The 26,291-nt window shown below is 37.2% G+C and overlaps 1 protein-coding gene across 2 annotated transcripts; it reads left to right on the top strand.

Moving 5' to 3' along the window:
- The first annotated feature begins 1,744 nt into the window (after positions 1-1,744).
- LOC145772122 (dual specificity protein phosphatase 22-B-like) lies at positions 1,745-24,948 on the top strand. Of its 2 annotated transcripts, none has more exons than XM_082583960.1 (9): positions 1,745-1,884; positions 13,666-13,725; positions 16,227-16,260; positions 17,325-17,407; positions 17,807-17,856; positions 18,912-18,956; positions 19,155-19,184; positions 21,033-21,204; positions 22,191-24,948. In XM_082583960.1, the coding sequence occupies exons 1-9, from the start codon at positions 1,828-1,830 to the stop codon at positions 22,446-22,448; spliced, it is 789 nt and encodes a 262-aa protein (XP_082440086.1). In that variant the 5' UTR covers positions 1,745-1,827; the 3' UTR covers positions 22,449-24,948. The 2 variants fall into 2 exon arrangements, with proteins under 2 accessions (XP_082440086.1, XP_082440087.1); XM_082583961.1 differs by lacking the exon at positions 1,745-1,884 and adding an exon at positions 13,149-13,272.
- The last annotated feature ends 1,343 nt before the right edge of the window (positions 24,949-26,291 follow it).

Below are 26,291 nucleotides of genomic sequence, written 5' to 3'. Positions count from 1 at the left end.
ACCGCAAGACTTAAAAATGGTCGGCCTACCGATTGTATTCTTTCTGGCATAACGTATAACGTATTTTAAATTTGATACAAAATTAGACGTGAGCCCTGTCGCTAAAAGACTTCCGCAGTTGTGGAGCGACAATATATAAAAACCATAACATCATTAGGCTGTGTTCTGACGACAAGCACCAGCCCAGTAGCTGAGTGGTTATTGTCTTCGGCTCTAGCGCTGGTAGATCTTTTGATTCTAAGGCGGGTCATCTACCAAAGACTTTGAAATACGGCACCGATTGTGTTTTTTCTTTCATAAGCATAACGCAATGAGGATAAAATAGGGTAATGATGTGATGACATTGTAGCGATCCATTATTTCAACATATAAGTAACTCAGACATTCCTTTGCGGAAGGCGGTGGAACCACGCAGAATCACTTCGCGACACGATATCACAAACACAACACCACATTATTATCATAAACACTAAACATACTTAATTCATACTATGTCTGTTAAAATTGTGTTAACGTTTTTAACTCCTTAAATTTGAGCTAAACTTGGTACCCTTGGTTCCAATTTAGCCCAAATTTGGGGGGGCCTCTGTAGCGATCCATTATTTCATCATGTAAGTATTCCCGCCTTTTACTATTGTGTACTAGTTTAACTTAAATTTATTTCCTAATGTTTCTGTAACTTTCCATGGAATCTGCTCCCGAAGTCAATAAGATAAAGGGGACTGACAATAAAATGGTTTGTTCGTCCTTTGATGAGAGCTCAGATCTAAACAACACAGTCAGACCAGCGCAGCTGAGAAAAACATTAAATTGATTGTTTACTTAAAATGTAATAATTCGTGATAATGTTGTACTGTTCTGCCGTTTCACTATTCTACAATGCTTAAATTCATTTTGCCATAACCTACAATATTATTTGAACACCTTCTGGTAACTCAAAATTATAATTCGAATAACAATTGTGTGGAAATTAGTTCATGGAGTCAGATAGCCAAACTAGATAAATTAGATAGATAGAAATTTCATCAAGCAGTTAGACAGCCTTCATCTTAAACATATACTTAAATAAAATACAACCTAAAAAAATATTACCACAGCATCTTGAAATATTACAAAGTTAAAAATAGCCTAAGGCTTTGTCGCTAAAAGACCGTAGCAGTTGTGCATAGCGACAATAAATAAACTATAACATTATCAGTCACTACTTCTGATCACAAGCTCTTGAAAAGAGTCAGACTAAAAGAACTGCATCTTCGAGCTATTATTGACTGTTTTATTATGACCTTGAGATCCACATGAACCGAAGAGAACAATTCACAATCCAAAGAGAACAAAAACCTTCCCCTCGTCAAATAAACGGAAGCTTCACCAGCAGGGTCAATCTCGGTGACCGACCTGCATCAGTAGTTCAAAGCCTCTGCAATTATGCGAAAGTGCCATAATTAAGTTTAAAAAAAAACTTCCTCGCTCCAAGAATAAAGATTCTCACAATCAATCACTGCAATGTAGGCTATGATTGAACAGCTAACAATAGGCTACTCAATAGAGTAGTCATGAAATGAAACTATATTCTAGGCCTATTCAACACTTTCATTGATGCGTAAGAGTAGGTAAACATCAGACTGAAATACAAAAGGTGACGTAAGAATACTTTCCAAAGTTGGTGTGAGGTGTTTAAAAATAAAGCCATAGCCTACGTAAGTGATCGACTTCAGACTTTTGAAAAACCTGCCACAAATCAGACTTGGCTTCGAAGACCGTTGCAGGCATTTTACAAACGTTTAAAAGTGTTGTTTAGTTAGGCTACATCGTTAAAACCGCAGTGAAATGGAGAACACAGCGTCCGATGACAGAATAATCTTTAGAAGAAAGCCTGTTCTTTTGGTAAGTCAATTATTTATAGGCTAGTACGCCTACTGTGAAGTTGCCAGAAATATTTTTTTCCTAAGCCAGGAAAAATTAGTTGTGGCAAATATTGTAATTGCTATAAAAAAAATATAGGATATTGTATTTCAAACCACAAGTAGCCCACTTTATGTGGCCATTGTAGCTTATAGGCTACTCGGCATGTTTTCTAAATTTAGCTGACACAGTGATAGCCTATAGGCTACAGTAGGATAAACTGGTTAACCCCCCAATAACTTATCAAACAGCCGAGGAGAAGGCATGTGATGGTAAAATTGTTGGCCTATATCAACTTACACTGTAAGTAATAAGTTTAACTCAGGGATATCTAGAGAAGGGGATGCGAAGGCTCACAGCGATTGCCTTATTCTTATGACACTACCGGGGCGGTATTTTGTAGCGCATTAAACAAGCGGTTATTTTCAAAATTGCAGAAACTTTTATAGTCTAGCTGATACAGTCAGCTGCTAAAGAAGACAGTTTGTAAATGATACATAAAGCATATTCAAAGTATACTTCTTTGAAAAGACAGTTGAAAAGTTACCAGTGAGCTGTTTTTCTTAACAAAGCCTTTGCAGTGGGCTAGATGTCAAGCAAGTAGCCTACACGGGTAGTTGAATTAACAAGTAACCATGAGCATGCAATCATTATCAATGACTGATGCTAATAGCGCAATGCAGGTTATCATAACTAGATTTATTAAACTACTATCGGTGCCTATATTGTCATTTTACAGTAAACAGAGATTACTTACGATAAACAGAAGCCCTTCTATTGTCAGACGTATTAAAAGCCTTCATATCCCCTTCTTTAGATATCCCTGGTTTAACTATAGATATGATGAATGCAATGAAGTGATTTTTAATTTAGGGTAAGTTAAAAATTAAACAAGTACGGTAGCTTACAAAGTAACTTACCCCAATTGTTCCCTTCTAGATCCACCATTGGTTTGATTTTCAGGGTGTTTGCTTGAGCAATGCATTTCAAGGACAGCTGCTCCTCATTTAGCTGCACCTGGTAGACGAAATAATGTAGGCCACAAACAACAACAGCTCAACAATCGGAAACTTTACTCTGTCAAAATACGTGACAGGGCCTGTGTCAGTGGTCCAAGGCCTCTACGAGTAGCAGTCGCGCACCCAGAAAAAAATTTAGGGGGCTAATTCAGAAATGTCGGCGGAGTGATGTGCGATAATAGTGACAGTGACAATTATAGGCCAATACCCATCCCTTTGATTATTTAAAGGCACTCACGGCCCACAACCCACCAGCTGCCGATACATCAGGATTTGTTCTCTCAATCAGTTTACAAGTCGGCCTATAGTGAACTCCATGGTACTAGCACCATCAGCATCCTCATCCCTACGTCTACTCTAGCAATCTTCTATAGATCTCGACATTTTCCTTATGTATGACAAAATAGAATTAGCTTTCTGTTTGCCAAAACAAATAGCCTAAGTGCGAAAACAAAAACTAGCACGAAACCAGTTTGAAACAAAACACTAATTTTGTAAATAGTAAGTTTGATGAGGACGTTTTTCCTACTTACAAACCATTCAAAATTGGTTCGTATTTTGAACTAAAGTCTCAGACGCCTTCGTCTCTGCTCAAATTTCGTATACAGTTTTACATGTCCGTGTGATGCGGCATTGACCTACGGTAGCCTACATCGGTATGTACACCAGACATTTGACCACGAGAGCACCTGAACTTTAAAAGTAGGTCTACCATCAAAGACCATATCAGCACGGAGTGTTCTTTTTGTACAGATCGAAAATTCTCTGCTGACTCATTTAAAATTTTACGCGAAGGCAAATTCCAATTTGACACTAAAATTCAGGAAGCAGTGTTAATCAAACGCTACAACCCAAATTTAAACAAACAATTAACTTATTTGCTCGAGGCGAGTCTATTCTCCTCAACATTTACTTGATGTAGGTATCACGTTCCCTGTGGTGCAAATTTTTTTGTAGTTATTCATGTAGGCCTAGTTGCCTTTTCCTAATGTAACTTTACCTTCAAGAAGTTGAAGTTTATTGCATTTTTATAAATATTTTCAGGTTATTTTCTGATGAGGGCTTAAGTTAAGCTGAAAAAGTTCGACTGTTAAAACTATTTGTAAATATGTAAAATATATTGTTATAATGTTCAGCCCTCTTGTATTGTTGTGTCTTATTCATATCTAACCTGTAAGCAAGAGGTATTAATGGGGAACATACAAAAACTTTCATTTTTGCTGGCGGGTTTGGGGGGGGGCTTGATTCCCTTTAGCCCCATGCTGGGTGCAATACAGACGAGTAGGCCTAACCCAACCTATGCAAAAGTGCCAGGGTTAAGCTATCAAAGAAACTTTCTCAGTCCGAGGATGAAGATTCAGTCATTCAATCAAGTCAGTTGTTTTCAATGACGTTTTTAAATCTGTTGCCCAATAATATATAACTATCACATAAAGGCTTTTTTGCTCTAGCCTAGGTAGGTGCAGGGGTGTAACTGCGTAACAAACAAAAAATTGGGGGGGAGGAAAATACAGTGGCGTAGCTAGGGAATGTGCCGCCCGGGGCGGATTCAGATTTTGCCGCCCCTTCAAGAAAAAGCATGTGAAAATGAAATGCGTTTTTTTTTATCAGCACTGCAATACGCAACGTGCTTTTTTCAATTTGCGGTGTAAAGTCAGACGAACGTAGGCTACTATTATAATTTAGTAATATACTGAATGCAAATGCACAAAAACTGCTGCAGAATTAAAATAATCAATTTGTAATCTTTTACAAGGCTACCCAAATTTGAAGAGCATGTTTCCGCCTCTGCTTGATAAAGGCTAGTAGGAATTTTGTAACGTATTAAAAACATAACGGGAGAAAAAGTCATTTAATTCATTTCTACTAGAGTCTAGTATTCTATGTGTAGACTGTGTAATATAATGTAGCCCAATATGAATGGTTGCTTAGGATATAGACGTTTTCTTCTTTTGATCATTGAACTTTCTTTACTTATTCGCACCGTAAGTTTTATAATTTTTCCATTAATTTTTATATACTTAGCCTACAATAGCCTGCTTTAAAATAAAATATGGATACAATCATATATAGAAGCTTATTCCTATCAACTGTATAACGAATACAAAATTAGCAAGCGCACAAATTAGGCCTACAAGGTTTGCGCGCCTTGCCTGCGCTATGTTTTCACTTTTCGCAATCTAACAGCCACATTCTAGTGACGGTAGCAAAGTTATTTATTACAACAGTTAAGAAACATAGTGTTGTGCTCCCCCTCTCCCTGTATTTAAAATATATTATTCAGGATACAAGGCCGGTTTATGCGGCCAAAAGTGAAATCCAGTGCGGCATGGCATCAGTAACAATAGTAGCCTACAGTAGGTAGTATATAGTTACAGAAATTAATAAAAAATCTAAATCTGAAAAAATGCACTGCGGAGCTCTGCAAAACCAGTCTAACTTACACAGCGATAGGATTATAGTTTCGCGTAAGTAGAATTCAAAGATTTTCTGACTTGTTTTTGTGGGGGGTTAAGCGTGGATCGTGTGAAATCGATTTCAAACATGAAGCGTCTGTAGACTCCGTAGACACTGCCTTATAGCGCTATACGGTAAAATCATTTACTGAAATGTTTGTACTGTATAGTGCAGCAACAGTAGATTACTATGCTTAATCAGTAGCCTATTCAGCAACGATGCGTAAAAACAAGGTTACTCCCCATTTCACTGAAAATCAAGAAATATTATCAGCTAATATTACTGATACCCAATTATAGGCTACCAATGGCAACATCAAGATTATAATCAAAATCCGCTTTATACTTTATTGAATTACCGTAGGCTACTAGAGTAAATCGATTTCACTTAAATTGTTGGCAACATTCCATTATCAATTACCAATGGACAACTTTATAAACATAATGTGCGATTACAGTAAACTTCCTTCACTTATTCATTCAACAACAACTACATATCCCTTCGGCTCTAATATTTTGTTGCAAGTGTTTTCCGTTTCAAGTTTTCCCTCTACAGCTGTAACGAAAATGCATGGCCGCCTTATTTATTTTCTCATTTTAAAATTAATTCATTCTATATCTTTTGGTCAATGTTTCTGGTAAAATATTTTGTAAACGCAAACGTTGGTTAATAGTTATTACTGTTGTCAACAAAAAAAAGTCTTGTCTGAAATTGCCGCCCCCAGACGTGCCGCCTCCCCCTAGCTACGCCACTGGGCCGAAAATATAAGTATTTTTGCACATTAGAGTAAGCCCCGACAACGATTCACCAAAAGTGGAGCACCCACAGGGGGTCTGCTGGGAGGCCTTCTCCAAGGAAATTTGAAAAAAACTTGCAGCTTCGAGCTTTGTGCAACCTTTTACTCGTTTTACTCGCAATTTTCAAGTTTTGTCCTACCACTAATCAACTCTTAGAGTGTGAAATGTTTATTTAAAATTTTTCAGAAGGAGACAAACAATTGCCTCTTTTCCCATAACTACGCCCTTGAGTAAGTGGCATGTTCGTGTGGTTGGTTGGTTTTAAATCTTTTATCTTCGGTTGACAAATTAAGCCTTTAACTCAGGTCATTCCTGGTAGTTTCGCATAGGGCTTTATTTGACACAGGGCTGGTTACCGAGATTGGCAGAGTAAAGTTTTCCGATTGTTGTTGAAGTGTTGTTGCCGGAATGCCGGGAAATTAATCCATCCACTAGGTGGCTCTGAATGGAAAGCAGTCCTGAAATGCGCTTTTCAAGCGCACACCCCGAGAGTCGAACCAGCGCCGCGTGATTTTGAGCCGTGTGCTTAACCAGTAACTACTGTGCTAGGCGTTTTGCACTGAGCAGTGGACCACAGACTATATAGGCTATCATCTGCAAGTTTAGCCTAGACCTGCTATCTTTCATTTACCAAATATAGCAGAAGGTTTGTGTGTGTTGGATGATAACAAAGATTGGCTGAAAGGAGATTAACCACGGAGTGTTATCAGGAAAAACAACAAACAAGCTTGCGTAGTAAAAATAGATTTTCCACTATTAACTGGGGCAGGGTAACAGGGTTTTCCACAGAGATTTGGTAGGCTATACTGGTTTCGCAGTTATTCAATAACTATATTAGTTGTCAAAGACCGAATTTTTTTCGCAATTTATCTACATTTCATTCATCCGAGATCCGACCAGAAATTCTGCTCACTCACTGTAGTGTATAACAGAGGTGCGTGCAACCTTTCTAACTACCTGGCCAAGTATGGTCATCACAGTGAGGCGGCGGCCAAAGTTGCTTCTTTCGTCGATTATTTTACGAAATGAAAGCAACTTACTTTATTCCAAGATAGCCAAACTCAAGAAAATTAGATTACACAACCAGCTTTTGTTTTCCATTTCATAAACTGATTACCCTTTAACCCTCTGTCTACCGAAAAAAAATATGCAAGTTTTACCGTTGGGGTCCATTGGACCCCAAGTTTCAAAGTAGGCTACTTGTTTTGGACAAAAAAAATCAGCTCCGATGATGAAATTAAAGCTCAATAGGTAAGGACGTAACAGACTACAAATATCATAACTTATAAACACTGTAGAAAAACCAAAAATACTCGAAATTTGACAAACAAGTCATACAGTAGCCCATGCACAAACCAAACTCATACAGAATTGGTCTATTTTTGAACAATGGTCTAACTATTGAGAGATTTGGCTAAAAAACGCGTATTAGGCCTCAGGCCCGTAGCCAGGGGGGTTCTCAGGGTTCCCAGGAACCCCCCCTTGAGCAGAATAGGTCCACATTTTGGAGAAGGTGTAGTGTAGGCTACATATGATCACAGGATCAGCTGAAACCTTCCAGATAGTTCTAAATAAGAGATTTCTGGAACATAAATGGAAGATTGAAAACATTTTCGTCTCGGACGCGTTAATGACGAAAAATAAAAGGATTGAAAATGATTGATTGTACAATAGTAAAATCTTAAAATTTGATCATTTCTGCAATGCTGCGTCATAATGCCTTGTGTTGCGCTACCCAATGTGACGTAAGTTGTTTAACTCGTATTTTCTCGGTTACAGAGTTTACGTAGTAGTTAATCTTTCTTGCATTCTAGCCTACCTTCTGGATAATTCTACTGATAAAATCTTATAAATATGAGCGCAGTTCTCGTGATAAAAGATAGTTGAGGTGAGAACAGGCAACGGAATTGTGGACATGTATTGGTTTGGTGGATAGTGTGGGATATACTTTAAGCTGAATTACAGTGAAATCGCTGAAGCTTACATGTACTGTAGGGGAAGGTCGGGGCCTATGAGCATATAGGGTCCTATGATCCACCCCTGTTTTTTTTAAATAAAAAGTTTTTCCACTCCGTTTCAGTCGAGATCTTTTCTTCATGCTTAAATGCATTTCTCACAATTCCCAGGACAATCTCCTGTAAGAATTCGAGGCGAAAAGAGAGTTTCTTTGTTTTTATGTTGAAAAAGTAAATTTGAAGGGGTTCTTAAATTTTACTATAACTTCCTAGTTTTTCAACAGATATTCAAATGGTTTAATTTGGTGAGAAGTAGTGTCCTTTTTAAAGGAATAATGAAAGAAGTGCACTATTGAAGTTGATAGTTTAAAGTCAATAAACGTGAACTTGTCAATATGGAGAGTTGGAACCTATGAGCCACCTTGTGTGCTGATCCTATGAGGCCGGCTCATAGGATCCTACTTGGTGGAAATTCAGATCACAATTAGTTATTGTTAGAAAGTTGTTTATTTATTTTTTATATTTAAGCTATTTAAGATTATAGTAAATTGTTTATGTGTATTTTTTAATTTTTGTTTAACAGTTTAAGATACGTTTGTAGGCTGTATCTGTACATAAGAAATTTCAAAAATTAGTTCACAGAACTGACCATAATGCCTCGAACAAATGCTGAAAAAATCATCGTGGTAAATCGCTGTTCCAGTTTCCTCTGTAGTCTACCCATCACTGCTGGGTCAACAAAAAGAGTGAAGGGAATTCAGAAATATTCAGAAAATAAAAAAATTATGGGGCTAAATCAAAAAGAGGGATCATAGGCCCCGACCTTCCCCTATTTGTCTCATTGACCATTTCTTTAAGAAAAAGATTCCATAGACAATTGCAATTGATGTCCATTGTGTGAACCAATAAAAATCTCTTTGGATTACTAAACATTGCAGGTGGACCACCAGTGGCGCAAATTGTTATATTGCAAATTTTGCAGAAGCTTACATGACCTTAAAAGGGCATCTGCCCTCCGCTTCCGGCGCCCCTGTCGGTTCCACTGTAGATGGGCTATTGTTAATGTGAAAATTGTTTGTACCAGTAGCCTATTTATTTATTTCTTTTTTTTTTTATAATTGACCGTTTGAAGTTTGTTTTGTTTGTTGGTGGGCCAAAAGTAGGCTTACAGTTTTAAATAGTAGGGTTTGGGTTGGGTCTAAAAGTAAATTTATTGTTTTCATGTGGGTAGGCTACTTTTAAATTTCTAGAATGCTCGTTATATCTTACACATAAACTGTTTAATCTCTTAAGTGCTCAAAATGTCCTCCACCAACATTGTAATCATTGCGACGCTTATTGCATATCATGAAATTTAAACCCTACCGACCACGACTGGTAGCCTACATGGTCTTTTGGAGGACGACCCAGATCGCCGATTGCAGTTTTGTGAAATGATGCGTACGGTAACCAATTTTTTGGAGAAGTTAAAATGTTGGACAAAATCATCTGGTCAGATGAAGCTTGCGTCAAATTATCTGGTCATGTGAACAGGCATAACTGTGTGTATTGGGCTGATGAAAACCCTAATTTAACCATAAAGACCCAACTTAACCAGCCTGGTGTTACAGTTTGGGGTGCATTATCTAGCGAAGGTGTTGTAGGACCTTTTTTTTAATGGAAGTGTGAATGAAGAAAATTATTTGGAAATGCTTCGTGAGGTGGTAGTGCCACAACTCCATTCTAAACCTAACTTTTATGAACTCTTCTTTCAGCAAGATGGGGCACCTCCATATTATGCCTTAACGGTAAGAGATTATCTTAACGAAGTCTTTCCACAGCGTTGGCTTGGAAGAAGAGGTAGAGAAGAAGCCGGCAGCAGTGGCCGAGTGGTTAGCGCGTTCGGCTCGCAGTCGAGAGCCTGCATGTTCGACTCCAGCCACCCGCACTTGCTGTTGTTTCTCTGGGCAAGAAACTTTACGATAATTGCCTCTACCCAGTGATCGATTTCGAGTAATGGGTAGTACCAAATTTCAGTCATAAGTAGAGTAGACAACCGGAAACAGACATTGCCGTCGGCTGCAGCGTGGGTAAGGTGTACGTCGGAAGGCGTACACCGATGCATAGCGCTCAAGTCCGCTTTCCCGCAATGCAGGGTAAATATATGACAAACAAACAAACAAACAAGAAGACAAATGATTCATGAAAACAAAATTTACGTTTAGACTCAAACCCTACTTTTTATAACTGTAAGCCTACTTTTGGCCCACCCTGTATATTATGAACTGCCACTTGATATGTTTTTACTTGCTTGTGGACATGCCAAGTAGTCCACCCATCACTAAGTAGTCCACCTGCCCCCCTTCTCCCGTACTTGTTACCTTGCCGTGGTGGGGAGGCTTGAGTACCTCAAGGATCCTGTGGGCTATACCGACGGGGCTCGTAGCCCTTGGCAGGTCTAACCATGTCGGGCAGGTTACAGGTGAGAGGTCAGACAAAAAACAGTAGGCCTACAACAACAGCCGGGCAGACGGAGCCCGTCAGCCTTGGACGGCAGTTCGTCTAGGGGAAGGCAAACCCTGATTCAAAAATCTCCGCTGTCTTGCGGCTACATCCAGTCCTGGAAAAGGCTACGGGAGTCAACCTAGACAGAAAATCCGGAGTGGAGTACGTGAGGCGGTCGACTGTTAAACTCTGACATCCTTCCGGCAACTCCTGCAGGCAAACCGTCGCCAAGTGTCACGCTTTGCGTTCCCTCAGACCACGACGAAGAGGCAGAGAGGGGGGTCCTGTTGTGTTTTTGGGCAGCGCAAGACCTCCATACAGATGCCCAGGCCAGCACTCTGGAGAGGCCACTCCAGTCGCCCCCATCCCTGGGTGCGTAAAACAAACCGGAGGGGGACACGCCAAGAAGAAAGTGTTTTCAAAAGATCCATATTTTTGGATTTGAAAACCCCTCCTTGAAAATGTCTGGCTACGGGCCTGAGCCTACATATTATAGTTCACAAGAAATATTGTGAGTTTATATATTATTGTATTCATTGCAAATGATTTGCAATGAATGTTCGTGGCAAACGTTGAATTTGCAAGTAGCACAGAATTGTCTGCATTTTTGGTGTTTGTGTTATATTATGTTTAATATGTAATAATATGCCGTATGTTCATTGTTTATTCTTGAATGCTCGTGTTGTTGATTTTTCTTTTTTATATTGGTTGTAAGGTTCAGTCGTCCCCGCATGGTTTCATCAACTGGCACACCTCCAGTTGCTTTAGGTATGTGGAGCCAACTGGTTCTTCCAACTAATTCATCTACTTTAAACTGTTAGGTTTGGTGGCCGTGCTTAATTTACTTTCGTGTACGTAACCTTTAAATTTGCATCGCATGCACGTTTTAAACTTTGTGGTTTTGCCACCTTTCCCTTTTGTTGGTTTTGTTCCCGTTCATTATTTGTAACTTTATCATTGCTGTTGTTTTCCGACAAAGAAAAATAAATTGAATTGAATTGAAAAAGCTTGACAAATTTACTGGATTGTAGGCAGCTGTAGCCTATACGTTTTACAGTAGGTGCCTATATAGGCGCTACGTCCGATTTTCAGGTTTTGTGTATGATCAGGCCCAGATTTAGGGGGGTAGAGGGTGCAGGTGCCTTGGGGCCCCCGACTTTTGAAGGGCCCCCCTACGTTAACAAAATGTGATTTTGAGTTATTTTTTTTCTTTCAGCCCTTGAAGTTTCTGCAAAATGCTACAACTATTGTTTAAATCTGTCCGCGGGCCGCAAGTTGCACACCCCTGCTGTAGACGAACTGCTTGCACTGTAGCCTACGGCCCTACGCCCTACACTGTATGTACTTTGGGACTTTCCCACCTTCAAGCGAAAGCGCATGAACATGAATTTAAACAAGATTTTTTTGAACCAGTAAATTTACAGACAAGGCAGGACGCAGATTGTAATTGTATGGCTGGGTTAGGTCAGCGCTGTTCACACACGATCAATGGCGTACGCAGGATTTTCTTGAGAAATATTGTAATTGTGGTGTAGTGGTTCAGTAGACAGTAGCCTACTGTGATTCAGAAGGTAGTAGAGTTGCAAAAAAACATTACACAAAGAAAAGTAGACCGCTTTAATCAAAGTTTAGAAACCTAATATTGTTTTATTTTCAGCATTAGCCATTCTGCACAGACTAACCTAGTCATTGCAGTAACATAGTTGCCCAACGTTTCAATCAAATGACTGGACGTTATTATACTGAGTTTAAGGACTTTAACATTCTCAGTAAAACATATATAAATAAGTACGGTATTATATATCTTTTGTTTGACATTTTGTCTTCAGTTGCCTTGCCTGAAGCCCTGAACCAGGCATTGACTGTATCGGATAAATGTTTAACAAACTATTTCTTTTTAATGATTTTATTTTAGCCTATTGGATTAATTTTTCTGCCTTGTTATTGAATTATTTTTGATAAGTTTACCAAATGTGTCTTTTTTCCAACCAATTTACCTGTGAAAAAACATCAAAAATGTTGCAACCTTTGCTTTCTTTGATATGGCTGAGGGAATGATGTTGTCTGATGTTGTCTGTTGTCTGAATGAAAGGCTTCTTCAATAGAGATCTTGTTTTATTTTATTTACTTAGTACAAAACTTCATTATTTGATGTCCTCACCAGACATGAAACATGTGACATTTTTTGCAAGCACCGCATTTCAAAAGTATATACTGACTTTTTCAGCCTATTTTGGTGAGGTTTTTCTGTGTTGTATTAAAGAACAGAATGTGCTTTGCAATTTAAAACTTTAAACCTTGTCTTAGACAAGATCTTTATATCAGAAGAAGAGGTTTTATTTGTTGAAACTTGCTTTAACTTGAGCTTATTCTAAACGTGACTTGAAAAAATTAGTACCTTACAATCTAAGAACCTCATCGCACATCACTGCACTGGGTAGTCTAAAAGTTGTGTAGCCCACTGCACTTGTGTAAGTGCACGTGTTTTTCAAAAACCCTGTTGGTTTTAACTTATGAATCATGACCTTTTTAGAGCTTAACAGTCAGCTATATTCCTAGATTCATGTGTTTGTTGATCCTTATTAATCTGCTGAGTACAGAAGAATAAAGTAAATACCATAATACTAGTTTTATTGTCAGTGTATGGAACATTGGAAGGTAGGAAATTCAGTGATTTTCATGTTATATTTTACTTAGACATGCTGATAGATTGACATGTCACTGTTACACTGTGCAGAGTTGAAACAATGAAACCTGTAAGTTTTAAAGTACTTTACTCAGCTCTGCTAGTAGAGATGACAAGAAAAAAAGTAGATGCTCCAGAGTCGGGTAGTATGAAAACTAAGACCACGGAATATTCTATGCTTGCTTGTTTATAGCTCATTAAAGCTAAACTTTTTATCATGATTTGATAAATCTTGTTACAGGTAAATGAAAATTAGCTATAATGCTGATTTTGCTTGGAACAAAAATATACAATATATATATCATATATATATAAATTGTAGAAATTATTACATTTCTTTTTAATAATTTTTGTTTCTTTATCAGCGTGTGTCTGAGCACTTTTTGACTGGCACAACATTTGCAATGGGAAATGGCATGAACAAGGTAAATTGTTAATTTTCATTTTCAAGGTTAATTTTCCTAGACAGCCCAATTAAACTGACTTTTATCATCTTTATGTATGTTGTTATGTTAAGTTCTTTTCATACTATTGGTTGAGGTAAAACATAACACCTTCAAGTTTCGAATGTTTTAAAAATTGTAAAGCCTTTGATTCTAAAGTGTGGTACGGTGCACACTGTAACTAGAATAGTTTACAATTTTTCTAAGATTTTATGATCTTTCATGGAAACAAACAAATGTTATATATACAGGGTGTAAACACCAAGTGTAGACAAACAAAAATTGTCATAAATAAGTCAATATCGAATAGATTTCATTAAATGAGGGCTAAATAATAAAACAAAGACACACTGATTAATATCCATCGCCATTTATTTAAAATATCCACCTTTGGCATGAATTAAACGTCTGAGTCTATTTGGAACTTGGGCACATGTTGCACGCAAAGTTTTAGCATCTATTTCATCCCAGCATTTGAGCAAAGCTCGTTTAAGTGCATCAGTATTTTTGTGGGAGATTACACAGGCCTTCTGCTCCAATAGTGACCAGACACCAAAGTCCATACGGTAGGATTCAAATCTGGCAAAGATGGAGACCAGAGTTCCTTTGACCAGAATCCCTTGAAATTGTCCTTGCAGAAGCTCTGGACCAACTTCGCGGTATGAGAGGTTGCCCCATCTTGCTGTAGTGTCACCCCGCTGTCTCCTAGACTCCTATCAACCCAGGGGACCACTGAATCCTTCTTTTTATGACAAATTTTGTTTTTATTTATGACAATTTTTGTTTGTCTACACTTGGCGTTTACACCCTGTAATTAAAAAAATTAGCAGCTAAAAATGCCATGCTTATATTAATTAGTAAGTCCAATAACAAATGGAATTTAATTAACTTAGTACTGAATTTAATTAATTCAGCCATGTAGCCTTAGTCGGTTAAATGGTGAGAGCCCTGGTATGGCCCTCCTAAAATTACCAGTTCAATTCGGCTTAAGAGCTTGTGCAGTGTCTTTGGCAGGACATTTAAAGGCATGCCTGAATGTGGACATGAAGATTGGGTTCCTTTCTTGTCCACTTAATCTAAATCTTTATTTACCAGTGAATGCTTAAATGTTAAAAAAATAATTTAATTCGAACTCCTCCTTTTACAGGTTTAATACTGTAGTTCTCTATGAAAAGTAGTACGGCAATCCTTTTCATGCCCAGTTTGTGTGAGGCAAGTGGCTTAAAATAAGGAAATCCACAGGTTCCTTTAATTGTGGATGCTTCCTTGAATCTAGATCTTCTTTGAGTAGTTGAAGATATTAGATAGTGGAAAGTTTTTCTTTGCAGTGAGTCATCATTGCAGAAACAGTTGTTATTTGATTTTCTAATGGTCGTCTAAGGCTTTCCATTGCAGTTGATCTTTTTACAGTGCCACAGTCACAAAGGGATTTTTCATGACTAGTGGCAAAAAAAGACCAAGCTGCTTGTTCACCTAAATCAACTTCATGTTTGGATAGATTATACAATGACTTGCGATTCTTGTACTGTGCAGCACAGCCATCAGTATTCTATTCTACATACCAATGCAAATTTGAAATTCTTGTTTCCAGTAACTCAGTGGTTTTGTTTTGAATCAAGTACATCATAACAACATCATGTTGCAACTCTTTTGAAAGAAAACACTTCTGTAAGGAAGTGTATTCATGGCAATCTCTATAACAGGCCTGGATACCACGCGCCACCGGTCAAAAACTGGAGGCGGATGGTATAAATACACATTTCCTCAATAAGACTTGCATAGTTCTTCTTGTGAAATCTTTCTCTAAAAGCAAGTTGTTAGTTCTGATCTATTGCATTACAATCCAGAAATGAAAGAGGCCATTCATCCTTTTTTTAAATAAAACAAAGTATTATCTTCGAGATAGTTTGTACTAGTCTTCATGACAGGTGGGATGATCAATTGATCATGACGTTTTCATATCTTTTTGTGCTACACTGATAAAAATTACTTTTGGCACTACATTTTTTTGGTATAAATTAAAAAAAGATGGCAATTTGTTTGTTTTTTCATCTAAAACGTTGAAGTGTCAGATTGCTGTAGGATGGGTATGAAATTTTAGAATTAAACATTTAAAGTGGACCGGCTGAACCCGTTTCTATTTTTGCTTCTACTATAGGCTATATAGTCTTAGACCCATGTCGTAATATTTTTTCAATACAGTAATGTTTGCATGATGTACAATTTATACGTGTGGATGATTCTGTTCTATGAATATGTGACATTATTCACGTTCTAATTTGTTTTACCTTAGTTCAATTTTATCAAACCCAAATCATTTGTTAAGAATGTATATGCAGTAGATAATCATGCAATCCAGTTTAACACACAAAAATTCTTGGAAAATAAATTATATATGTTATTAACAAGGTCTATGTGTTTGGATTTTTTTCTGTAAACAAATCGTCATAATAAGGTCATAATTTCTTTCATTTTTTCTTTAGATTTTGCCAGGTCTATATGTGGGAAACTTTAAAGGTGAATGGTTATTACAATGTGATTGTGTTCATTCTTCACTTGAAGTTTTATCCAAGCACAAAAAATAACTGATTATAATACTTAGTCTGCCATGGCTGTTTTGCGGGTACACGACATCATGTCGCTGGACAACTGATTACGGCCGACCTGTTGCAAGGACATCACACCGCGAGACGACTTGACGCGAATTCCTTACTAATCCGATTAACGCTTCCTTATCATAGCATGCTCATGGCTGGTTTAACTCTAACCTTGGACATCTGTTGATATATTTTAGGAAACAGCAACAGAGTAAATTTAAAACTTCTAACTAAAAGTGACAATCATAAGTTCAATTTGACCATATACTTGTACTAACTATAAACGATACTTCTGAATCGAACAGCAAACTTTAACTACTTGTACAAGAATGATAGCAAGCAAAAACACTGCGAGAAACAGTCGAAACAGACCACATAAGGTGGAAGATACAAGCACATGAAAGAAAAGATTGGAAAACGCACAATATTTTTACACTGGTCAACAGCAAGAATTAATCAGAAATCCCATTAGGCGATTTTTGAAGGGTATTTGAACCTGATTCCGAAAATGTCCTTATGCTTTCTCCAGCACACCAGGTTTTTGAGATATTTGATTTTTTCTTGTTTAAATTGGACCTATAGCGACGCAAATTTGACATAATAATGACAATTTTGACCTCAAGCTCGCACAAAGCGGATTTCACAATGCATTGTGATTACCAGTTGTATTTTAGAAACGTATTTTTATATAACTAAATACTGACGTAAAATACGTAGTAATACCTAAAATATTAAAGTGCAAATATTTTCAAAACCTGATGTGCTGGAGAAAAAAACTAGCGCAGCTTTAGAATCAGCGCCGAAAAGTCATCTTGAAAAGTTAAATTGCGACTCGTTCATTAGCATTCTAATTTACCTTGTGCATTAGCATTCTATCTTGTTGTATGCGGTTTAAAACGTCTATATTTGTATAACGATGTACAATGTAGGATATGGGTCATTTTTTGGAGCATTTTGTTTATTACTGCACGTTTTTGTACAAAGATGCAAAGGACGAGGAACAGCTGGCCAAAAACAACATTACCCACATTCTGTCAATTCACGACGATGCAAGACCAATACTGAAAGTATGTTAAGCACAGTTCTTCAGCTTGATTTTGACTTACACTAATGCTACAGTATCATAGCCGATGCGGCTTTTGATGAACTCTGATGTTCAGCTTGTAATTTTTTCCAGCGTTCCTTATGGCGTGCAGTGTCCCAAAGGGTTTGTGGTGGGCTGATTGATTTATTTTGTTAAAAATTAGAGCCATTTGTAAATAAATTGAATTTGAAAATCGATTTTCCATCAAATCTATTCTGCACAAAAAGAACATTCCACGTGATTTTTTTTCTTTTATTTCATGTATTGAGCATTTCACTTTCAACCCACCAAATCAGCTTAATTCAATCGTTTTTTTTTTTGAAACTTTTTACTGGCATCGTCGATATCCCAAGTAACAACAAGTTTCTTTTTTCTGTTGCAGACTAAGAAATATCTATGTGTAGACGCTTCAGATACACCTGGTCAGGATTTGTGAGTACAGTATATGGAATTTTAACCATTTAACACTTCGCCACAGTTGGTGTCAATGACTCTCCATCAGGTTATCCAGTCAGTAAATCGGTTCTTGCTTATATTGATTATCGCCTGCAGTTGTATTTTGTCCAACCTAGAGAACAAAATTCATTGAAACAAAAGATCACTAACGATGAAGTACTCTCCAAATTCAATTCAAGCAAAAGTCTCTCACAAATAGTCAAAAGAAGAAAATTGAAGTATTTCGGACACACAATAAGGCATTTATAACTCGTTACAAAGATCATAAATAGAAGGGAAGATAAACAGTAAAAGAAATAAAGGCTGACCAAGAATGCTTTTGACAACAAACATCACAAAATGGACAAAATTAACTTATGAAAGTGCAGTACGCACAGCTCATGGTCGAGAACAATGGCGCTTTGTATCCAACCCTATACGAGGAAGGAACAAAATGATGAGAACAAAATAAAAGGGATTGATTTGCTAGTTTGATGTTTCATATTAATTTACTGTTTGTCATGGCATGGCCACCTGGAGATGCGGCCTGATTTGTCACATTTTGCAGATTTTGATTACAGCTACTGCTAGTGCTTAACTGACATTTTTTGAGATGTTTTTACTTTTTGCGGTTTCCTAATGACAAAAAACTTTTTTGTTGCCTTGGGGAAGCAGTAGCAAATGAGAAAAACTAAGTTGAAAAACGCAAAATCAGACTGTTATTGAAAATTAACAGTCTGACTAAAATCTACAAAATCAAATTTTCTTTGTTTTTCAACATATGAGGAGGTTAAAACCTATTGTGTCATCTGGGGAAAAGAATAAAGAAAGCGTAAAAATCTAATTTTTAGAAAAATTTATTTAAACGTTCGCCCAAAGTTAGAAAAACCTGGAAATTTCTGCAAAATGTGACAAATCAGGCCGTATCTTTAGGTGGCCATGGTCATGGCTATTCTGAATGGAAAGTTTTATTCTTTTCGCAGGTAAAAAAACTTGCCGTCTATGTCTCATTTTAACACACGGTGATTGGTCTTAATACTTTTCTTTTACAGAATGCCCCACTTTCGAAAGTGCATAAAGTTTATTCATAAAGCTAGGTGAGCACAATTTTTCATTTTTTCTTCTATTTAAATTTGACAAATTTCCTAAAAAAACTTAAGTTTTTATTTCTTCGTGGTGATGTACTTTAAAGGTAATATAGTTGTAGAGTCCAAGTGACAAGGTATCGTCACATTTTTTACAATTTGTGTACCTAAGCAATATCATAGCGTTGTATCAATATATTTTTTGTTTAGGCTGGAAGGCGGAACTGTTCTAGTCCACTGGTAGGTGCTGTATTGACGTGTCGTATTCATAAAGTCTGTAATTTTAAACTGATTCTTGAGGCTATGTTTAGAAACTCACGGCCTGGGTCGTTTCGAAACTGCGCTTCGGTTTACGAAGCTACCTAAACTGTTTGTTGAGGCATTGCCAATCGTTGTCACATCCTATCCCAGTAAAAAAAGTTGCTATTTTTTACGTTGATTTAACGTCTGCTGACGTAAACTGTAAAAAGAATCAATTCTGCCAACTGGGATGGCTTGCCCGTAAGCGAATTTTTTTCCCACAAACTTTTTGTCTTATTTGCATATTTCTCTAAGTGTAGCCATTACTGGTTACCGCGGTTACCGATGTCCTCACAAACATAAGGCAAAATACGAAACCACTGAACCAAACACACAACCACTGAGCCAACGAAAAATGTTTGCATTCACACGGTATATATACCAACTGTATGCGAAGTAACAAAAAGTTTGTGGGAAAAAAATTCGCTGCCCGCAACGGCAGTTTATAGCCAGTAAATACATGTTGTAAAACAAATAAACACCAAGATTACACCGTTGAACGCACAGCTCTCCGTTCAGCAGGTCTCGGGAGTGGAATAGTTTTCAGTTAGGGCTGGTCGAAACGTTGCATTGGAACGAAGCATTTTTGTTTTGAACAACCTAGTTTGTCGTCAGGAATTCTTCCACCTGCGAGTGGAAACTTTCAATCTCAGTGACCAGTGTTGCAATGATGGTTTAAGTCCAACCAAAATTGCTTCTTTTTTTTCAAACAACAAAGGGATTTATTCGCCTTTTAATTTAACAACATTAGCAAATACGTCCCCACAGATGAGGAAAAAACATGTAGGCAAGAAGCACCAACGAACCTTCCGGTTTTCTGTTCAAAGTGCTTCTCGTATACAAAACCACTTACATTTTCAAACGCTAAATAAACAGTGAAAAAATAAATAATATTATACAGATAGACACTAAAGCAATAAATGCAAACAGTTACATAATATGATGTTATTTAAACAGGTAAATTAATTTTATCCAGAATTTATCAGAATATTTTGTAAAGCTGTTTGAATAATTCAAATGGCTTGTTTCTTATTGATTGATAAATAATGATTAATCAATAAAATATAGTACATCCTTTCCAATATTGAAAAGCGGTAAAACTTAAAGTAAAAAAGCACATGAACGATAATGACGAGTCTAGCGTAGTGAAACAGTTGTTACTGAGTTGTTGTAGCCCAGTTGTTGCTGCCAGTTGCTGGAACTGTTTGCCTATTTGTGTGAAAGAAGCAGAAAATTTAAATGAATTCAAAACTCGCTTGAAAACGTTCTACTTCAATGAACATTATGACTAAAATTACCGTATTAATTATCACCATTGTCATGTACAGCGCCCAGGAGCATAGTTTGACTGTGGATGTGGCGCTATATAAATGTTGTTATTATTATTATTATTTAAACAAAAACAGTTGAATGTACAATAAATCAAACAAAATTACCTGGTAATAAATTTGGTGTTTCTCGGCAGTCGAGTGTAGCAGGAACTCAGCGATCCTGCTACACTCGACTGCCGAGAAACACATGTTTTTGGAAAAGTCTTAATTGCTAGTGTGGAGGCTACACCGGTATGGTTAGCGAAACACAATGCTCGCTGTTTATAGTGAGTAGTCAGGTAGTGCTGACGCCAGGAAGATCGCTCCTTTTCAACAATAAATTTGGTGATAGTAATAAAAAAGAGAAAGTTTCGTTCTGTAGAGAGCTGCCATAGGCTGGAATTGATGATGTAGCCCGATTTGTAGGTCATTTAACTATATGGTATTCACTTGTAAATTTGCTCACTCATTTCTTCAGCTTAGCCGGAATGTCGAGAAGCGTAACTGTAACCGTTGCGTACATCATGACTGTGACCCAACACACGTGGAGAGACGTACTTACTGCGGTCAAGTATCAGCGTAGTGTTGCCAACCCGAATTTCGGCTTTGTGAAACAATTGCAAAAATACGAAGAAGAATTACTCATGCAGGTATTAAGACAGTGACAATATTGCACTTACAGCATATCCAATACAAAACATCTGCGTTGGGTTTATGTACAGTATGCTTTACTTCCCAACTTTCTTAGAGCGTAAAACATCATAGTCTGACACCGATTTGTTTTATGCCAAATTTAACTGAATAGTTTTGCATATTTGAAGTACCATTCCCTTTATTCTGTATAGTAAAAACACATCCTCTGACATGTCACAACCTCACCGGCAAACCAAGGTTGATTTATGCCAGTTTTGGATGTTTTGTTAGCTTTCGTTTTTGTGGGCTACCCATTGACTCGAATGAAATGGTTTTCCAACGTTAGTTTTTCGTAGGTTGCGTAGCTTTTAACTTGATGCATGTTTTTTTGAAAGCAGCGCTTGTTCAGCACTCGGACACAGCAATGAACAAACTGTGGTTTTCAAGCCACGTCATGTTTTTTGATCCTTTATCCCTTTTTTTGGCACAATACTTGGAGAAATGGCACAATACTTGGAGAAAATGTTGCAGAATAAATGATAAAAGTCATATTTTGGCAGGGTCTGCTACTATTCGGTGAGTCCGATTCGGTGAGTTTCTATCCTCTAACCCCTAACCCTAACCCCTAACCCTAAAACGGCAATGATAATTAGGCTACGGTACCCGATAATTTAAAAAAAAAATTGAAAAAATCCCCCGTTAAGAGATCGAACTCACCGAATCGGACTCACCGAAACGTGCCATTCCGATTTTGGCAACATTGTGTGAAGATTATTTTTTAAAACGTTACGCTGTTTAAGTTTTATCATCTTTTTAATATCCTATTTGAAAAAAAACAAACTATTTGTTGTGTTTCAATAATGTGACATTTCTTCTGCGGTTGTTGGCTGTACACGTAAATGATGACTCATGGTGAGACTGAACATTTCTTGTATATTTTGTAGTTTGTTTATTACTGTGCTAAAAGTTTCCAAACACTGGCTAATAGGTTTTATGTTTATAGGAGCGGAAGTGGTTACAAAAGAAGTACAAATCTAATAAATTTGATGACAACGTTTTAATAGAAGACATTTGTAAAAAGCATCGTGAAATGAATGAAAAAGCCACTTCTTCATCTTTGCCTCCTCAGAAAGAGACCGGAAGTTGCTCTTCTTCTTATCCTTTAAATAAGGAGGAAGACTGTATTCCATCTTCCTCTTGGGATAAATCAAAGAGGAAAGGACTGTTGGTAGATCTGCCGGATTTAAATCAAGATCAATAGGAAAAATGTTGTTCTCATTTTAGTATATCGTCATATTTTGTTTTTAATTTCTATTATGGTTGCTTGGTGCATACAGGTTGCATTTTATATTTGACTTAGAACAATGATTCTCCATAAAATTTTAAAGAAATGCGACAATCTTTACCAGTTAATCACACACTCATCTTTTTACAAGACATTTCTGTCGCAACCTGTACTGCCAGACGACGCCGAATCAATTATCCCACCGCGCTTCACAAATTTTGCGATCGTAAATCCATTTCATCATCATTTTTTATCGTAATTTTGCTAACCAAGGTGATCTTCAAAAAACAAGGTCACCAAGGTCTAAAAGATGTTTTAAGCTCATTGTAAAACTGATTTTCTATCACTTTCTGCATGATTTCCAGACAAAAAAAGGACTTTGTCCTCTCAAATGCCGATTCTGGCAGGTTTAAAGTGCGCGTCCTTTCATTTCCCGACACTTATTTTCGGTCACTCGAAACTTCACCAATTCCCAATTTCTGCACTCGACGACCTTAGAATTTCCCCAAATAGAAAAGTTATCTGGCGGCACTGGTTGCTTTTACCTTATTCGAAGTGATCAAAGATTTAGATTAAATTAACGGAAAATCAATGAAGCCAGTTATCGTGTCTATCTGCAAGCATGTCATCGACCCAGATAGCAAAATCCGTCATTTTTACATTAATTCAACATCCGCAGGCTTTGAATCAATGTAGCAATGACGGGTTTTCTGTCTGAGCAGTGCTTTCCAAAACACATAGTCGCATGCTCGCCTTGGTTGTCAAATCTTTGTCGTTCTGTTTATCATTCTCAACGTTTGGCTTCGCAGCTTGACTTCGTAAGAGATTGTCAGAAGCCGCACTGTGCATCAGCACTGAAACATTGTTCATGTGTCACTAGAACAATATAGTTCTTAACCTGGGATCTATGGACCCCTTGAAGATTTAGATTTGTAATAAGGGTAACTGCATTGATTTGAGAGAAATGTATGACAATTTAAGCTCTGAAAGTGATGTATATTAGAGTAAATTTTCAAATTGATTCACTCCTCAGAACCACTACTAGAAGCTCCTAGGCGTCAGTAAGCTTAACAATTCAACTCTTGATAGTAGCCGTGATTAAAAAGTCCCAAAGTAATCTTAGATTCTAAGTACCAATGGCAATTTGGGTAATGTTTACACCTTGTTGGATGACAAATCCTACCTCAGTGTGTAGGTTGTTTCGCACCATGTAGTTTTGATCGACAGATCAGCTCTTGTTAATTTGAAAAAAACAATTAATGTTCCATCTTTAGTGTGACTTTGTTTTTCATTTTTACGTTGTATTTATGTAACTTATACCGTATATATGATCAACACGCAAGGTGGTTTAAAACTTGTAGTGAGGAATCTCACTAAACTAGAGCAGGCTACCAATAGATCGCTTCAATAAGTAATCACATCTGTGCACTTTGAAACACTATAGAAGCAAAATTGTGAGCTTTAAAGAATGATAGCCCACTAATTTTTGATGAAAATAGAAAACAAGCAGTTTGGAACTAGCACCACAATGTGGAGTTGTTTTAACCCAATATGGATAAGATATATTTTAAAGATTTTTCATGTACGCGAACAGAGCTGAATCGTGAAGAGTTTGCATTGCGGCTGAAGAATCGATCTTTTTGACGTGATGTTATAATGGTAATATTGTTAGCTGTGCAATGTAGGCTACCTGTTGGAAAATGCAAAAAAGCTGTGCTTTATTTTATATTTTGTAGCCCTTCTTCCTCTATATCTTATTGGCCAATCACTTCTATCTCTTGTGGCATTTTCTACGTGTCAATACTCATGTAATTCGATCTCATTTGATGTATTTGCACGGTATAGCTCAATAAGTTTTAAACCTGAAGAAATCATGACGTAGGTGAAGCATCTCGAACAGTTTCGATTGTAGGAAGATTTTCCTACGATTGCAAATCCTGAATGAATTTCATACCTGCACATGGCGCCAACGTTTAATCCAATTCCTGCGACTTGATTGCTCGTTGACATTATTGATCTTGGGATGAAGCACGCTGTTTAAATGTTAAAAAAATCTCGTATGCTCGTAATATTGAACCCGGTCAGCAAGTTGTTATCTTGTCATTGTTCATACAACTAAATGTACATCAGTAGGCACCAGGTCTTTACGCGGTAGCATCACCTGACGGGCAGTTTAGTCATCAAAACGCACATTTCACACATCATAAGCTACCCAATCAGTGGCAGCTCGTGAGCATTTGTAATGGAGTGGCTACAGTCTTGAATCGATATATTAAAACGGTAATAAGAGTAAGTAAATTTAATAATTTAGCTAGAATAATACTTGAACTGGTTTCTTCTGAAAAAAACAATTGAAGAGACTGCAATCTTTATGGTCGAACCTCCTCTGTATCCAACAATACCTTTGATTTATTTCACACTGACAAGTGTTGGGCTATGCTACTTATATTGAAACGACAGCAAAACAAATAACACACTAAAAGGATGTGATGTGTAACTTAAGCTCCCTTTGCTGTAACTAAATTTTCGAATTTAGTTAATAAATTTGCGAAACTACTGCTCACATTTCTTTTGAGCTGCAATTCTAAGTTTAATCGATATTAGCCTACGTTTCATTCACAGCCTCACCAGAAAATCCTTCATTGCAAAAATCAGACAAAAAACGAAAGCATATTTAGCGCTGTTTTAGCTGAGAAAGTCTTAAGCTGATTTTAGCTGAAATGTCCAAGGAAAGCAGTGAACTTTGGTAGTATGCAACACATTACATAGCTTTGTTCTTCGTTGTCTGACGACATAGTAAGAAAAGGAATGAAGCATGATGACTGTATATGAACGATTAAATTATTTTGCAGTACAATACTGTACTTTACATAATGAAATTGAACACAACAGTTTTATTTTTTATATCACCTGTTAAAAATGCACGACGACCCTAGAAAGTTTAAACGACGCACAAGTTGATAACCACTAGTCTACGTAATTAGAATTAACAATACCGCAACATGGGAAAACAACATGTAGGCATGCAATTGTGTTCAGTTCAAACTAGAGATGTACCGATACCAATATTTTGGCCGATACCGATCCCGATACCGATATCACTTTTTTAGGCCGATACCGATACTGATACCGATATTTTGGCCGATACTTTGGTGTTACAAAAAGAAGCAATTTTGGTATTTGCAAGGAAATATATCAAATGCTAAGTTTTACCTTATTTGCATAAAACTATTAAAAAAAACTTTGGATTGGCATAATTTATTAAAGATTCAAGAATCCAATCTCAACCACATTGTTGTGTCATAATCAGGGGCGCCGGAAGCGGGGGGGCAGATGCCCCCCCTGCCCCCCCAATTTTTCTGCAGATGGAGTGGCAGGGGGGGAAATGGTGCCCTTTTAAAGTCATGTAAGTTACTGCACATTTTGCAATATAACAATTTCTGCTATTCGCTTTTAGCTAAATTATATTCTTTCATTTTTTCCTCAAAGTAATATTTACGGCACAAAATTTTGCAACAAAGGTAAGAGGCCTTAAAACTCGTTTTTTTGGCAGCCATCTTGGCCTACCGGGTGGCCAAACTTGGCCGATTGAAGAGGTAGCACTGGCGGTCATTCAAGCACTACTTAGCGGCCATGGCCGCCGGCTGCTTTAAGGCTTGGCAGTAGGTTACATCATTATAACATAGCGTGATGCCCTTTTTTGTATACCGGACACTTGTAGGCTATCATTACTCAATACATAGTGAGCTGATAGATTAGCATTATCGCTATATCTTATCTTAAAACTTGAAAAAAAATTGGCCTTTTACTAAACAAAAG

The sequence above is a fragment of the Aplidium turbinatum genome, chromosome 6 (assembly GCF_918807975.1).
Source record: "Aplidium turbinatum chromosome 6, kaAplTurb1.1, whole genome shotgun sequence".
NCBI classification, from domain to species: Eukaryota; Metazoa; Chordata; class Ascidiacea; order Aplousobranchia; family Polyclinidae; genus Aplidium; species Aplidium turbinatum.
The sequence above is the reverse complement of the archived record's forward strand: the minus strand, read 5'-3'. Positions and strand labels throughout refer to the sequence as shown.

Coding starts and splice junctions, on each gene's coding strand:
- LOC145772122 (XM_082583960.1), top strand. CDS start 1,828: ATGGAGAACACAGCGTCCGATGACAGAATAATCTTTAGAAGAAAGCCT. Junction 17,857..18,911: donor GATACACCTGGTCAGGATTT/GTGAGTACAGTA, acceptor TTTCTTTTACAG/AATGCCCCACTTTCGAAAGT. Junction 21,205..22,190: donor AAGAAGAATTACTCATGCAG/GTATTAAGACAG, acceptor TTATGTTTATAG/GAGCGGAAGTGGTTACAAAA.